General features: G+C 38.7%; 1 protein-coding gene across 6 annotated transcripts in view; it reads right to left on the reverse strand.

The window, feature by feature from the left end:
• Positions 1–16,436, reverse strand: part of LOC110169267 (rap guanine nucleotide exchange factor 6-like) — a 413,544-nt gene that overhangs the window by 66,043 nt on the left and 331,065 nt on the right. For all 6 annotated transcript variants that reach the window (XM_055148415.1, XM_055148414.1, XM_055148418.1 and 3 more), the window contains one exon: positions 15,138–15,295. In XM_055148415.1, the coding sequence (XP_055004390.1) occupies positions 15,138–15,295 (158 nt within the window). The remainder of the gene's footprint in view (positions 1–15,137; positions 15,296–16,436) is intronic.

Consider the following 16,436-nt stretch of genomic DNA (forward strand, 5'->3'; position numbering starts at 1 on the left):
AATGTGAGTCAGTGTAGTCACATTTTCTTTGTGTTTTGATCATTTTTAAGTAAAAATGACGTTTGCCTCTCTTTACTGCGGACAGGGACCAAATCAGTCAAAAATAGCGAGTCCGGGGACATTTCTTGTATAAAATTGGGACAAATCAGTGGTTTTGTATAAATCTGCTGGGACGGGGACACGGGGCTTAAACCTGGAATTGTAAATAGAGACGTCTGGTCAGCCTGGTCATATGAAAGTGGACAAAGGTTTTACATTAAGGGAGCTCAAGTATAATACATACAGAAGCCTGACCTGGATTTAGACCTGGATTTAGACCTGGTTTAGTCCTGGTTTAAAAAAAAAAAAAAAAAAAAAAAAAAAGAGAGAGATATAGCCCCAAATGTGAAAACAGGAAAATACTGCCGTGTAATCCATTTATTTCAACAAAGTAACTGTAATCCAATTACCACTCACTGAAACAGTAACTGTAACCGAATACAGTTACTCATAATTTGTACTCTGATTACGTAACTCCGATACATGTAATCTGTTACTCCCCGACAGTGTGTACAGATAAACCTTCTGTACAATCATATGAAACCATCAAATCAGCAGAGCAAACAGCAGATCCAGACTGTTTTATGACTGTTTTATGACTTATGATGTGTTTAATAATGGATGTGACTGCTCCCCCTGAGTGAGACACTGCATTAGCACATCTGGGAGCGCAGGGGCCCATTAGACAAGCACGCCGACACACACACACACACACACACACACACACACACACACACACACACACGCATACACACACACCCCCCAACATGCTAACTCATACAATAGGCTTCCATTATTTGTGAGGACGACATATCACGGTTTCATTCCTTGGAGACTGATTCTATCTTTAACCATAATAACTACTTAAGAACCTAGATCAGTGGTGCTCAATACGTCGGTCACGATCTACCAGTCGATCGCCAAGGTCGTGTGGGTAGATCGCCGTGTCTCGTCTCGGACTCGATCGTTTGGACTCGGTCTTGTCTCTCACTCGAGGTCTGACACTCAACAAGTGTGATCATATTTCATTCCGGCCGCTGCTGTTGGTAATAAACTTGTAGCGGGTGCAGGAGCGTGTGGGGCGTCTCAGTGCAGCCTGTGCGCTCATTTGAAACCCGCGGAGACTCTACGGCGCATCACAAACACACACGCTCCCTATGCACGGCTCGTCTGCGACAGCGTGTGCCCTCGTGTACCAGCGTGCATCACAGGGCAGGTTCAACTTCCTAAACATCCTACCTGTCCATCTGCCTCACGTCAGCACGCCGCCCCTCGCCTTTTCACGCTCTCGCTCCTTCCTGCGTACAGCCAACACAAGCCCCTCCCACAGTGCGGCTGATTAGAAGAACAAGACCAAACGTGAAGCAAAAACCAGTCTAAATTTGTGTTCCAGTGTTGGCACAAAGCAGGTCTACAGCATAGAGCGTGGATCTACAGAACAGACCTACTGCCACATTTGGCTGAAGTTTGTCTAACAAAAGTGACAAATGCATCTGTGTTTGTCACGATGTGCGTTTGGTTTGGTAAACGTGCAGAGGCTGGTAAATATCACTGCAAAACCAGAAAAGAATGAAACTCCAGTTTGGAACTTTAAAAAACAGGTTTAAAAATCTTCCTTCACTTTTTTCACAGTTTTGTGTAAAGTGCCAGAGGAAGTTCTCTTAAAGAAGAGGTTCTCAAACTGTGGGGGAGGGTCCAAAAAAGGGGCACAGAGTGTTTCAGTGCAGTTTGTTTGGCTTTGTATTAGGTAGATCATTATGACTTGGTCATTTTGTAAAGCGTCTTTGTGACATATGTCTGTGAAAAGCACTAAATAAATAAAGACTTACTTTATTGTGGGTAATAAAGGAAATGCTCCACTGTGTTTTTAAACTCCATACACCTTTATAAGAATCCTTTTGATCATTTCAGTTCTGGAATTACCCAGCGTTTTTTTTTAGCAGATATTCAAGTCTTTGTATGGACAATCGCAACTATACAAAAGGTAACACAACATTTTCAAAAACAAAAGCGACAACTTCAGGTTACTGTGGTGTATTTTAGAGTAAATCAATTGAGAATAAACAAGCTGTTAACCTTTAAATTACCACTACATAACATCAGAAGGTGGAACAGAGCATTTAGAGCTTAGGAGAGCTTTAGACACAATAATAATAAAGGATTAGTCAGACATGTGTCAGTGGAACAAAACAAAAGGTCACATGAGTCAGCTTTTGGTCATATACGCCCTTCTTTAACCTATATATGAACTTTAAACCGTGTTGTTGATCTCGGGGACTTAATTTTAAGATTTCAGATGAGTGTTGAATAAAAAATAGGATAACAAGACGTCCCAATTTACTCGGGACAGTCCCAGTTTTGAGCCTGTGTCCCCTGTCCCAGCAGATTTATCCAAAACCAGTGATTTGTCCCAGTTTTATACAAGAAACGTCCCAGGTCTCCCTATTTTTAACAAATCTGATCCCTGCAAACAGTAAAGAGAGACATACATTGACATTTGTTTATGAAAATTACAGAAAAGCTGTTTAAAAATGACCAAAACACAAAGAAAATTTAATGATATTGACTCATGTTAGTCCTGAGTAAGTCACGAATGGGCCGAGTGCAGAACAATTCTACTTAATTACACACTTTGTTCACAATTTAATTATGAGAAACTGCCCCAAACTGAGTGTCCCAGTTTTTTGATTTTAAAATTTTGATCACCCTAAAAAAAAAAACATTATAGATACAAACTACTGCTACATTTATTTACATTTATTTGTTTACATTTATTTGTTAACTTTTTTACTTATTTTACTTTATTTTACTTATTTTATTTATTTTTATTTTATTTATTTATTTACATTTATTTGTTTACATTTTTAAATTTACTTTTACTTATTTTACTTTGTATATTTTATTTTACTTTTTTAAAACGTATTTTACTTTATTTTACTTATTTTATTGTATTTATTTATTTATATTTAGTTGTTTACATTTATTTTTACAATTTTTTATTTATTTTTTTTTACTTATTTTACTTTTAATTTTTTTTGTTTACTTTTTTACTTATTTTATTATATTTATTTACTTTACATTTATTTGTTTACTTTTTATTTTACTTTTTTAAAACTTATTTTTTTATTATTTTATTTATATTACTTTATTTTACTTATTTTAATTATTTATTTTATTTATTTATTTACATTTATTTATTTTACATTTATTTATTTACATTTTTTATTAAAAAATTTTTTTTAACTTATTTTACTTTATTTTACTTATTTTATTTTATTTATTTATTTACATTTATTTATTTACTTTTTTACTTTATTTTACTTATTTTATTTATTTATTTACATTTATTTGTTTACATTTATTTATTTACATTTTTTTATTTACTTTTTTTGTAACTTATTTTACTTTTTATTTTACTTTTATTTTTTATTTTTTATTTTTTTTTTTTTACTTATTTTTACTTATTTTATTTATTTTACTTTATTTTATTTATTTATTTACATTGCTTAAATTTATTTGATACATTGATCTGAATCTTGTCATTTCTGGTGTATATTTTCTTCGATTGTATATCACACTTGAGGACATGTTATGGTGACAGGCCTAGTTAACACACACTAACACACAGACGGGTGCAGGAGATAAAGCCTCATAAAGCTCGGGGTTTCTAAACACGAGGCGTTCAGCACAGTCAGAGTGACAGATAACACCCAGTTTATAGCTCAAAGTCATTACCGCGGTAACAGGGAGCAGATAGGGCTTTAAATGACGGATGTGTTTGCTCCAGAGACACACGCACGTTTATGACTCCAGGTAAAATATGGAGCCACAGGGACAAGTCAATAACCATAAGAGTTCTGACCTCTGTTTGCCGTCGTCCATATTCAGTGTCGGGGAGTAACAGATTACATGTACCGGAGTAATCAGAGTACAAATTATGAGTAACTGTATTCGGTTACAGTTACTGTTTCAGTGAGTGGTAATTGGATTACAGTTACTTTGTTGAAATAAATGGATTACACAGAGGGATTTTCCTGTTTTCACATTTTGGGCTAAACCCCCCTTTTTTTTCTTTTTTTTTTTTTTTCCCCCGGATTTGTTGGAAATGTGAAACGGAAGAACTGATTTCATTTTGGGGGTGATCCGGAAGAAATCCTGGATTCTGGATCACTTTGAAATTTTAGTTAACATTGTGGTAAATGGGGCCAAAAATTTTGTTTCTCAATATCTGGGTTAATTATTGACCAAACCCCATGAAATTTGACTCAGGGATGGACAATGGGATCCTCTTTCATATTCCAAAGGCTGATCCGGATCTGATCCAGAAGACTGATTTTATCGCAATTTATATAAAAAATGGGGGTAGTCCTTGGCGGAGGTCTGCGCTCTCTGACTGCTTTTCTAGTTCAAGTTAAGATCCTTAAAACCACAAAACTAAATATTAAGTATGAGCTTTATCAAGGTAGATTTTCAAAAATCTTGCAATATAAAGTTTATTTTTTATTGATGCAAGGTCATTTGGGCCAATTCACCTGGAAGCCTGAGGGCCGCATTTGGCCCCCGGGCCATAGTTTGGACATGCCTGTGCTACAGTATAAAAGATGCACCAATATTTCTTAAAAGTGTTGGGTAGTGAGGAGTATTGTGTGACGTTAGTGGTGATTTTGGCGACTTTTGGCGACTTTTGGCATTTGTTTCATTTTCGATGGCGTCTACAAGTGGAAAAAAGTGATCCATGGTTTGGGATCATTTATCTTATTTACAGCATGTTATTTATGTGGCTCTTTACATATTATTTTAAATCATTATTATTATTGTTGTTAGGTACGGCGTCGCTCTGCACACAAATATGGTCTTATTGTTAAATTTGTCCACTAGAGGTCAGTGTTTCTCCGAGGCCTCAGACGCGTCCAACCATCTGAGACGATACTGCGACTGAGGTGTCGACGCTTCACGAGGCTCCATTCGCCCGTCACCACTCATCTGTACTAAATAAAATGTCAAAAGTGGCTGTTAACTTGGAAACTACCGCTCCGTGATGTCACGAGGTGGAACGAGCCTCCTCAGTCTCTCCGTCTCCTCTCCTTCACCGCGGGCGAGGGATTTCCACACACAAATCTCCCGGCCTGTGCCTTCCCGACACGTCTGACGTCTCTGTGCCGAGGTCTGAGCTCCACGGTTGATCCAGTCCGCGCGCCGCCTCCTCTTTTGTCTGTGACGGCGTTCGCGTCGCGGCGGTTTTATCGGAGGGTAACGTACGAGGCCAATGACACAAAATGGAGGAGACGAGATCAATAGCAATAAGTGAACACATTTCTACTGTGACCGAATCGATGGCTCGGCTCATTGTGCAGCGGCTTTATTGGATTTTCAATATTTGGTTGATGTATAGAGATAAACACGCAGCTCAGTAGCATCAGACTTGCACCGCACCATTCTAAAGACACAGGATGCATTATTAAAGACACACTATGGAACTTTCCTGCTGCTCACACTCACAGTATGACATTAAATGTGTATATATTATGTATTATATATAAGATTTTATATAATGTTTGTGGAGGCACCATGGATCATTTTAGGAAAGGCAAGATCAGTGTTGGGAAGGTGACTTTTAAAATGTAATCCCCTACAGATTACAGATTACATACACCAAAATGTAGTTTGTAACGTAATCTATTAAATTACTTAAAGTGAGTAATGTAATCTGAATACTTTGGATTACTTGATTTGCTGTAGAGAAGCAAAGACGAGGAAATCTTCACATAAGATGTTTTGTCTGATAAAAGAAAATAAAAAGTCCAGATTTTACTGAACCAAATTAAAAATATTATTGATAGAAGAAGAGGAGACACGTCCACACAGCAGGATTTAGTCCAGTTAAGTCCTGTTTTAGACCTGGTTTAAAACTGGTTTAGACCTGGTTTTAGTCCTGGTTTAGACCTGGTTTAGACCTGGTTTAGACCTGGTTTTAGTCCTGGTTTAGACCTGGTTTAGACCTGGTTTAGACCTGGTTTAAAACTGGTTTAGACCTGGTTTAGTCTTGGTTTAGACCCAGTTTAGACCTGGTTTAGACCTGGTTTTAGTCCTGGTTTAGACCTGGTTTAGACCTGGTTTAGTCCTGGTTTAGTCCTGGTTTAGACCTGATTTTAGTCCTGGTTTAGACCTGGTTTTAGTCCTGGTTTAGACCTGGTTTAGACCTGGTTTAGACCTGGTTTAGACCTGGTTTTAGTCCTGGTTTAGACCTGGTTTAAAACTGGTTTAGACCTGGTTTAGTCTTGGTTTAGACCTGGTTTAGTCTTGGTTTAGACCCAGTTTAGACCTGGTTTAGACCTGGTTTTAGTCCTGGTTTAGACTTGGTTTAGACTGGTTTAGACCTGGTTTTAGTCCTGGTTTAGTCTTGGTTTAGACCTGGTTTAGTCTTGGTTTAGACCTGACCTGGTTTAGTCCTGGTTTTAGTCCTGGTTTAGACCTGGTTTAGACCTGGTTTTAGTCCTGGTTTAGACTTGGTTTAGACCTGGTTTTAGTCCTGGTTTTAGTCCTGGTTTAGACCTGGTTTAGACCTGGTTTAGTCCTAGTTTAGACCTGGTTTAGTCCTAGTTTAGACTTTTTAGGTGTTTTAGACAGATTACATGTACTGGAGTTATGTAATCAGAGTACAAATGATGAGTAACTGTATTCAGTTACAGTTACTGTTTCAGTGAGTGGGAATTGGATTACAGTTACTTTGTTGAAATAAATGGATTACATGATGGTATTTTCCTGTTTTCACATTTTGGGCTAAACAAGAACTAAAACCAGGACTAAAACCAGGTCTAAACCAGGTCTAAACATGATGACACTTAACAGTAGGTGGACACACTTTAAGGCAGCAGTGAGATCCTAGTTTTTGCTACTCTACAGCAAACAGCTGAATTTCAGGATGTGGTTGGTACATTCATGTCATTTTAAAAAGCATGACAATATCAAGTAATCCAAAGTATTCAGATTACATTACTCACTTTAAGTAATTTAATGGATTACGTTACAAACTACATTCTGGAGTGTGTAATCTGTAATCTGTAGGGCAGAGGTGTCAAACTCATTTTGGTCCGGGGGTCGTATCCAACCTACTTTGATCCCAAAGTGTCCGGATCAGAAAACTCATGTCATATAAACCCCAAAAATAACAATAAGTTCAAATATTTGTGCAGAGAAACACAAATCTATTACAGAAATCTTTTTTAATTGATGAACTCTTTCTTTTACAAATTATTATAATATCATGAACAACCTGAAACTTTAAGAAAAATACAATTTCAACACAATGTTTTAACATTAACTTGTATGTAAATAGGAATAAGTCAGTTTTTGTTGTAAAATCCTGCACTCGGCTCCACTTTTCTCATGTTGGACATTTTTCTGATGAGGGTGTCACGGTCAACAGTCAAAACGATCGTCCTTTAAGAGCGTTTGGAAAGAGACAAGTCTTCATTTGTGCTGCTCTGGTGGGAGGGGCCACGTACAGAGACGCTGGAGACGCTGCTGTGATAAACACCACAGAAAATTAACAAGATTTTAATAAAAATCTAATTAAAATATTTTAGTAGAAAATCAGCCGAGGGCCAGATTAAAGGTCTTGGAGGGCCGGATCTGGCCCCCGGGCCGTATGTTTGACACCTGTGCTGTAGGGGATTACATTTGAAAAGTCACCTTCCCAACGCGGGTTATATTACAGTGGAGTGATGGTGCAGCAGAGACGGTGAAATAAAGCAGAATAATAGAGTTAAATGCCGGTGTTGCTCCTGAGCGTGTGTGCGGTTTGCAGCCCGCTGAAGCTAAATGCCGCGTGTCTCATTAGCGGTGATTTGCGGCGCGGTGTGGGGAGCGCCGGGATAGATGGCACACGCTCGTATCACGGAGCACTAATCACAACGACTCCTCTGGATGAGACCCGACCCGACACGCAGCCAACGGCCCATCGATTAACACGAGCTGCTCCCTCTGCCACAGCGGCGGCGGCGGGTTTATCTAAAGAGGGCGTTTTAGAAGGAGAGACAGTACTCATGTTGCGTTTACTCGAGTACAGGGATGAAGAATGTGGGGAAAATATCTAGTTGGAGTTTTCTGACAAGCAAAAAGATTGAGATTTTTATTTATGTTTTATAAAAGGATTTGATTCAAAGTTCACGTCCAGGAGAATTGACAGAGGCTACGTTCAGACTGCAGGGTTTAACGCTCAATTCCGATTTTTTGTGTGAAATCCGATGTTTTTGCGAGGTCGTTCATATTTCCAATTAAATGCGACTTGTCTGTGACTCCAGTGTGAACAGTATCGTATAGTACCGCATGGCTCATTTGCATAAACTATAAGCACTGAAAAAAACAGCTCGCTCCTTGTGCCGTCGTGTGTCAGCTTGTGTCGGACTAAAGGACACGACTCCGCGAGGCTCCTGACTACAGCAGCCGTAACTCTGAGAATCCATCAAGCTGTGTGGCTTCACAGATTACCAAAGTTGTACTAAATTTTGACAGATTTTTGAGCGATCTGTACCACATAAAATAGGTTGGAGGTCAGTAAGCACTAGGGACGGGCATTCGATGAAATTTTCTTAATCCGATCTTCGATCGATTATCGATTAATCATCAACATTTTTATATTAAAATGATCATCATTATTATTACTATCTGCACTAATCTGCATAAATAAATTCAACTTTACGACATATAAACAGTAACGACTCTAGAGCCACATCAGCTGTTTGACATTATAATGTGTTTAATTCAGTTTTGTTCAACTCTCACAGAAACAAAACTTAAAACCACATCACTAATTTACATAAACTAAGCGAAGATAAAACTCCAGCTCTTGTGTCGCTGATGTGGTTCAGTTTCTGTCAGATTAAAAGACATGACTCAGGTGAATACAGGTCAGTGTGACCAGATTTGCGTTTGTCAAAACCAGGACAGCGTACGGGGGGAGGGGGGCGGGGCCTCGTCATCCACATTGAGCGACTCTCACCTGGAAAAACTTTTTCCCACTGGACACAGAAACATATGTGCTGCTTTATACACTGTGCACATGGACTCACACTTGTCCCAACGCAACAGAAAGTGTGGAATTTCTTGTACAAATCATCGTTAAATCCACATTTGTGCTTCGGTTCGTTACAGACTGACCCACTGTTTGTGTCTCGCTCCTTCTGATGCAGAGACACATGTACACACCTGTTTGGTCACGACACACACAGCAACATACATTCGGTTTGTCGATTAAAATGAACATAATCGATGAAATTCTTAATGATCACTTATCGATTAATCAACTAATCATGCCCATCCGTAGTAAACACAAACAGAATTAATACATAAGACGCACTGTCCATTTTTGAGAAGATTAAAGGATTTTAAGTGCGCTTTATAGTCCAAAAATTACGGTAAATCTAAATGGACAAACTCTTTATGTGACAATATGAATCCAATGTCCAATTACATTTACTTAACATCAGACTATTCCCACTTTTACTGCTGTTGAATAGTACTTTTGTCAAATACTTTTTGCTCTTATTTGGGTCATTGTTTTACTTTTTGTACTTCCACTTAAACAACTATTTTTGAAGCTCTTTTTGAGTATAATTATTAAACAACAGCCATCTTGCAGTAAAGTATTAACACACAACCAGCAAATGAAACAACAACCACACGCGCAGAGGAGTAAAGAAGCAAAAATGAGGCTAAAAACAAGAGCTGCCGGCGTTACAGCAGATTAACAGCGCAGTGAAGTGATCCGAGTCTGGTTAAAGCGAATGGAGTTTAAAACCACAGAGGAGCACTTTCTGGTTTACCACAGGATGACATCATGTAGTGGGACCAAGTATTTTCAAAACAAATACAGTAAAACAGCACAAATACACAGAGTTACATAAGAACATACGGGAACGAAACACAACTCGTAGTCATGTTTTTAAGATAAAAAGCAAAGAGGGGAAATATTGTACAGCAAACAGACTCTGGATACGTGTTTCTAATTTGTGAAAGTAAATATGGAAAACAGGATTAGTGCAGCATAAACAATAAAAAATAAGGCTTGTGTTGATACTCACAGTAGAGTCCCAGGGCTTAAGCGAGAGCAGGAAAATGAGAAAAAGAGAGACACAAGCAGAGGAGAAATTAAAGGAAAGAGTCACGTTGAATAACACAATAGACTGTTCATGTTCTGAGTATTTTTATTTTCCTCCAGCTCGGTTTAAACTGTCAGGATTCTGCACCGTTGTGATGTGACGTGGTACATTCCCTATAGGTGTGTAAAGCTAACTGAAAGCACTGCCCTGTCTGAAGCTCTGTTAATCAAATTAGACCGAATCTGACGTTTATATTCGCATAACCAGCAAAAAGGCTTGGTCAAAATTTAAGATACGGGTCCGGTCAAGTGTTAACGGAGGGAAACAGGGGCAGATTTTTGACATTCAAATGACTCTTATTCAGAAACTAGAGGAACTATTGAAATAAGTAAAGTATCAGAATGTAGGAAAGAGTTACACTCCAACAGGGTCAAGTTAAACCTGTGAGATTCTTTCAAGTTGTTGATAAAAAATGTTAAAACTCATGTCGGTAACGGAGGGAATGAAATATGCAGCACTTTTTGGGCAATAAATCCAAACAGTGATAACTCTTGGTTCTCACTTACATATCCTTAACAAACTGGTTTGAATATTTGCTTCATATAGTTTTCTACCATATGGTACAAGATTAGGATGAAAAACCTCTTACTTTTTGACTCATGAGATTTTTTATTAAGAAAGGTCATGGTAACTGTCAGAATAATTTTATTATCCCATATTTGCTAAATACTTGTGTGATATTCTAGGCCTATGAGTTAACCATTTATGTACTACAATTCTTTGATTTATAATGTACCAATCACTTGTATGAAAATGAATAACCTCTGTGTGTTTGACAACTGTGTGCAGTGTCCTGTCGCTCTAGTGAACCTCGAGATGATTCCTCACATGAAGCCAACTCCCACTGTCACACATGCAAGAGTTATGATGGTGTCTGACCAAACCTAAGGCACCTCCTGATTGTTAATCATGTTTTATGTGTTTATACTATGCTTAGCTGCACCAGTTTCTTATTATGTCTTTGCTGTTTCCCCTTCCCCTTGAGAATTATCGTTCTGTAACTTGGGCCTCCTAATGAAATAAAAAGAGGAGAACAGCCTTGAGGCATCAGAACGTGTGGAGACTGTTGGTTTTGATGCCCACTCTCTGCCCGTTCTCCTCGCGAGTAAAACTGCATTAATCTCTTGTCTTTCTTCTTGTTTACAATGTTTAGATAAACCTAACAGTAACGGAGGGAAAATTGTGCAAGCAAGTAGAAGGTGCATGATTTTACATAATTTGCCGCTTTTTTCTTCCGAATACTTCTAAAATCAAACTTCTGAACAGGACCATGAACGCTGGGACTGATCACAAGCTCCTAAAATTGTACCATTTAAATCCATTTTGTGTTTTTGAGCATCTTAAGTTTAATTTAATAAGAGAAAGATACAAGAAAGTAGTGACAGTGAAATTGAAAGGTAAAAAATACTTAATTACAATATGACAATGAATTTTAATGTCAAATCCATGCATATGTATTTGGCACTTGCAACTGTAAAGACGCAATATGTAACTTTTCTACAGGGAGGTCAGTCACCTGCTTGTCTCCATGGAGATGCTATTGCTTCACCTGAAATGTTCCACAGTATGGGATTAAACGTATTTGTCTTGCGTGATCCAAAATTGCAGGCGTTTTATTTACTAAACGATGCATTCTTACAGTGAGCGAGCTTGCATCTCCACAGATCAGACCTGTAACTGTGCCCGGTGGAGTGGGCTGCTTGCCTGACCCCAGAAAAGTTACACAGTGCAGCTTTAAACTCATTTTAGATGCAACATTCTGCATAAAAGGGGTTAAATAATTAGACTCCTCTTAAAATCTTCCGCAGTAAAGTCATTTCACTGCACCAAAAGTGTCTCAAACCCCTCGAAAATACGGCTGAGTTGACATTTAATTTTAGCGTCTTGAGAATAAAGATGAAAAACAGCACCTCACATCCTCCATTGATGAGAACTGCAGATCTATTTATTACACTATATGCTTTTTCAGGCATTATTAAACTGGTGACGGATCGCAGCCTTTGGCAAATCATATACGAAAAGGGAGGCGAAAACGTCCAATTTCTGTTCGAAAGTGTCGGCGAAGTTATTTAAAGTTGAAAGATTATAAAAATGTAAGGATGTTAATGTTAAGGTCTTGGCTGTAATCCATAAAGTCCGGGTTAGAAATAGTTTAACGGCACCGGTGATTTGTAAAAACGCCCCCTGAATCCACGAGCAGGTCCAGGGTCGTTTGTGTGCGTCAGAAACGGGCAGCGGCATAAATCACTGAATTTTCTATTCCAGGTTCTTGCAGTTTGGGGAGTTTACACACCACAAAAGAGCAACAGAGTTAGAAATATTTTGTCCGTTTCACGATTATTCACGGCGATTAGTGACACCATCACCAAACAAGAGTGAATTCAGGAATTTTCTTTTATCCACAGTATAATATTCAGTGTCGGGGAGTAACAGATTACATGTACCAGAGTTATGTAATCAGAGTACAAATTATGAGTAACTGTATTCAGTTACAGTTACTGTTTCAGTGATAATTGGATTACAGTTACTTTGTTGAAATAAATGGATTACGCGGCGGGATTTTTCTGTTTTCACATTTTGGGCTAAACCCCCTTTTTTTTTTTTTTTTTTCTTGGTAATTCCACTCATTGCTGGACACTAAACCAGGTCCAAACCAGGTCTAAACCAGGTCTAAACCAGGTCTAAATCAGGTCTAAAACCAGGTCTAAACCAGGTCTAAAACAGGTCTAAAACAGGTCTAAACTAAACAGGTCTAAAACAGGACTAAACCAGGTCTAAACCAGGTCTAAACAGGTCCAAACCAGGTCTAAACAGGTCTAAACCAGGTCTAAACCAGGTCTAAAACCAGGTCTAAACCAGGTCTAAAACAGGTCTAAACCAGGTCTAAACCAGGTCTAAAACCAGGTCTAAAACCAGGTCTAAACCAGGTCTAAAACCAGGTCTAAAACAGGTCTAAAACCAGGTCTAAAACCAGGTCTAAATCAGGTCTAAACCAGGACTAAATCAGGTCTAAACCAGGACAAAAAAAGGTCTAAAACCAGGTCTAACCAGGTCCAAACCAGGGCTAAACCAGGTCCAAACCAGGTCTAAACCAGGTCTAGTCTAAACCAGGTCTAAATCAGGTCTAAACCAGGTAAACCAGGTCTAAAACCAGGTCTAAAACCAGGTCTAAACCAGGTCCAAACCAGAGCTAAACCATATCTAAATCAGGACTAAACCAGGACTAAACCAGGACTAAACCAGGTCTAAAACCAGGTCTAAAATCAGGTCGAGGTATGTATTGTATCAGCAACTTCTTAACGATACGCAGCTCTAGTTTACAGACGCAGTCCTGCCGACACCAGACTGTTTGTGTGACTGAATGGACAGGCTCTGTTTTCTGCACTGTTCCATCAGCGTCAACTTTACTGAAAAACTGGAGGAACAGATGACGTTTTTGTGATATTCCTATTTCAAAATGACGTAAAAAAAAAAAGAAAGATGGCGGAACATAGCGGCCAGGAAATGGAAGCAGTTTTTAGGACGTTTGGTAATGTTACTTCACTTTGGCGATTCGGAGGAACGAGCAATGTGATCGTAGCTGCTGCGGCGTAAGAGGAAAGTTGTGGCAAAGGGGCGAGAAAAGGCAGGAATCGTGCCAGTAAACAGTAGTAGTAGCGTAGTCGCCAGGCCATCGTATAACGGCAAAAAAACTGTAATTTACATAGCGGTTAAAAAAATTTGAGTGCCATATTTTCCCAGTTTTGTTGAGCGAGACTTTTGCGAGGAAGGAATTAATCGCCTTCCCCAAATTGCCGCCCGGTCTCAAATAAATGCCTGGTCTGTTAAGTGACTGAAAGAAATAAACGCCCAGGCTATTATTTGGTATTTTACAAGATGCAGCGTCAATTCTAATTCATCTAGTGTTTAATTACAAGACAACAGAATGAAAAATAAAAAAGTGAGTGTGTGTGTGTGTGTAGTTATTTGAACAAGTTATGCAGGCTTTTATTTCATCACGCCTGGACGACTGTAATGCACTTTATTCCGGCATTTCGCAAAACGCACTTTACCGACTACAGTGAGTCAAAATTCTGCAGCGCGACTTTTTACCAGGAAAAAAAGGGAGAGAAGAGCACATCACCCCAATCCTCGCGTCTTTGCACTGGCTCACTGTTCATTTTAGAATAGATTTTAAGATTTTATTGTTTGTTTTTAAAGCTTTGAATGGACTTGGCTCCACTGTACGTCTCGGACCTCATCCAAATTTATCTCCCTGCGCTCTGAGGTCCGAGGTCCAGCTCCAGCTCAGGGCCTAAGACGAGACTTAAAACCAGGAGGACAGGAGCTTCTCTGTGGTCGACCCTAAACTCTGGAACGATCTGCTGCTTCACGTTGGAGCAGCTTCCACAGCGGGAGAGTTTTAATCTCGTCTGAAGACCCACTTTTATTCTCTGGCTTTTAACACCGCGTGAGTCGTGTGGTCCTCTGTGTCTTTTATTTATTTTATGTGTTTTTATTGGTTTTACTGATTTAATTTATTTATTGGTTTATTTATTTTATTCTGTGATATAGTTTTATTTTTATTTTACTGGTTTTATATTATTTTACTACTACTACTTACTTTAAGACTAGTATTATTTTAGTAATTTACTTTATCATCTTATTGTTGTTATTTTTTATGTATTTGTGCAGCACTTTGGAACAGTTTGTTTGTGAAATGTGCTATAGAAATAAAGTGGATTGGATTGGATTGGATAGTTACCAGCGGGGTTGGAGAAGTCGAGCACACTGGAGTTTGGGCGTGTGTGTGTGTGTGTGTGTGTGTGTGTGAGTGTGTGTGTGTGTGTGTGTGTGTGTGTGTGTGTGTGAGTGTGTGTGTGTGTGTGTGTGTAGTGTGTGTGTGTGTGTGTGTGTGTGTGTGTGTGTGTGTGTGTGTGTGTGTGTGTGTGTAGTTACCAGCGGGGTTGGAGAAGTCGAGCACACTGGAGTTGGGCTGGAACAGGTCCGGGCTGCTGGAGGACAGGTTCCCGGGGATGGGCATTATGGCCACACTGTGTCTGCACTGTTTGGTCCCCACAATACTGTCGTCCTGAGACTGTCCCAGGCCCCCGTCGCTAAAGGACAGAGGAGGAAGGAGGAGAGGGAAGGGGACGGAGAAAGAGAGGAAAAAAAAGAGGGTTAGGTTCAAGTGAAATCCCGACATTCTACAATTCATATAATTCATATAATTAATTGGATCCTCTGGTAGAATTGGCCTTGGATTGTCAAAATGCAGATATTTAGTCCTGGTTTGTTTGGTTCCTATCCACATTGAAAAAAAAAAAAACTGTCCCAAAGTCTGGCATCTTCTCTGTCAGTATGAAATCAAAGGTGTCAAACATGCGGCCCGGGGGCCAGATCCGGCCCTCCAAGACTTTTAATCTGGCCCTCGGCTGATTTTCTACTAAAATATTTTAATTATATTTTCTATTAAAATCTTGTTAATTTTCTGTGGTGTTTATCACAGCAGCGTCTCCAGCGTCTCTGTACGTGGCCCCTCCCACCAGAGCAGCACAAATGAAGACTTGTCTCTTTCCAAACGCTCTTAAAGGACGATCGTTTTGACTGTTGACCGTGACACCCTCATCAGAAAAATGTCCAACATGAGAAAAGTGGAGCTGAGTGCAGGATTTTACAACTAAAATTAACTTATTCCTGTTTATATAAGTTCATGTTAAACAAGTTCCTGTTAAAACATTGCGTTGAAATTGTATTTTTCTTAAAGTTTCAGGTTGTTCATAATATTATAATATTTTGTAAAAGAAAGAGTTCATCAATTAAAAAAGATTTCTGTAATAGATTTGTGTTTCTCTGCACAAATATTTAAACTTATTGTTATTTTTGGGGTTTATATGACATGAATTTTCTGATCCGGACACTTTGGGATCAAAGTCGGTTGGATACGGCCCCCGGACCAAAATGAGTTTGACACCCCTGGTATAAATAAACAGAAGTTCACAATAGGAACCTATAAACAAGAAGTCTGACTTTCTATATCACCTATTTTTTGTCTGTTTTGTTGGTTCATATATAATTATTTATGAACATCCACGTATTTTTAACATGTATTAACCCTTTCTCACACGATGCAGGGTCAAGTCTAATTCATCTTCATAATTACAAGACAACAGAATGGCAAACACAACACTCTGAAATGAATATAATGTAAAACTATAAGTATGCAGTTGGAATGTCGCATGCATTGCACAAATATCA

Source organism: Boleophthalmus pectinirostris, unplaced genomic scaffold, assembly GCF_026225935.1.
Source record: "Boleophthalmus pectinirostris isolate CB_2022bp ecotype Guang Dong unplaced genomic scaffold, ASM2622593v1 HiC_scaffold_12, whole genome shotgun sequence".
NCBI classification, from domain to species: Eukaryota; Metazoa; Chordata; class Actinopteri; order Gobiiformes; family Gobiidae; genus Boleophthalmus; species Boleophthalmus pectinirostris.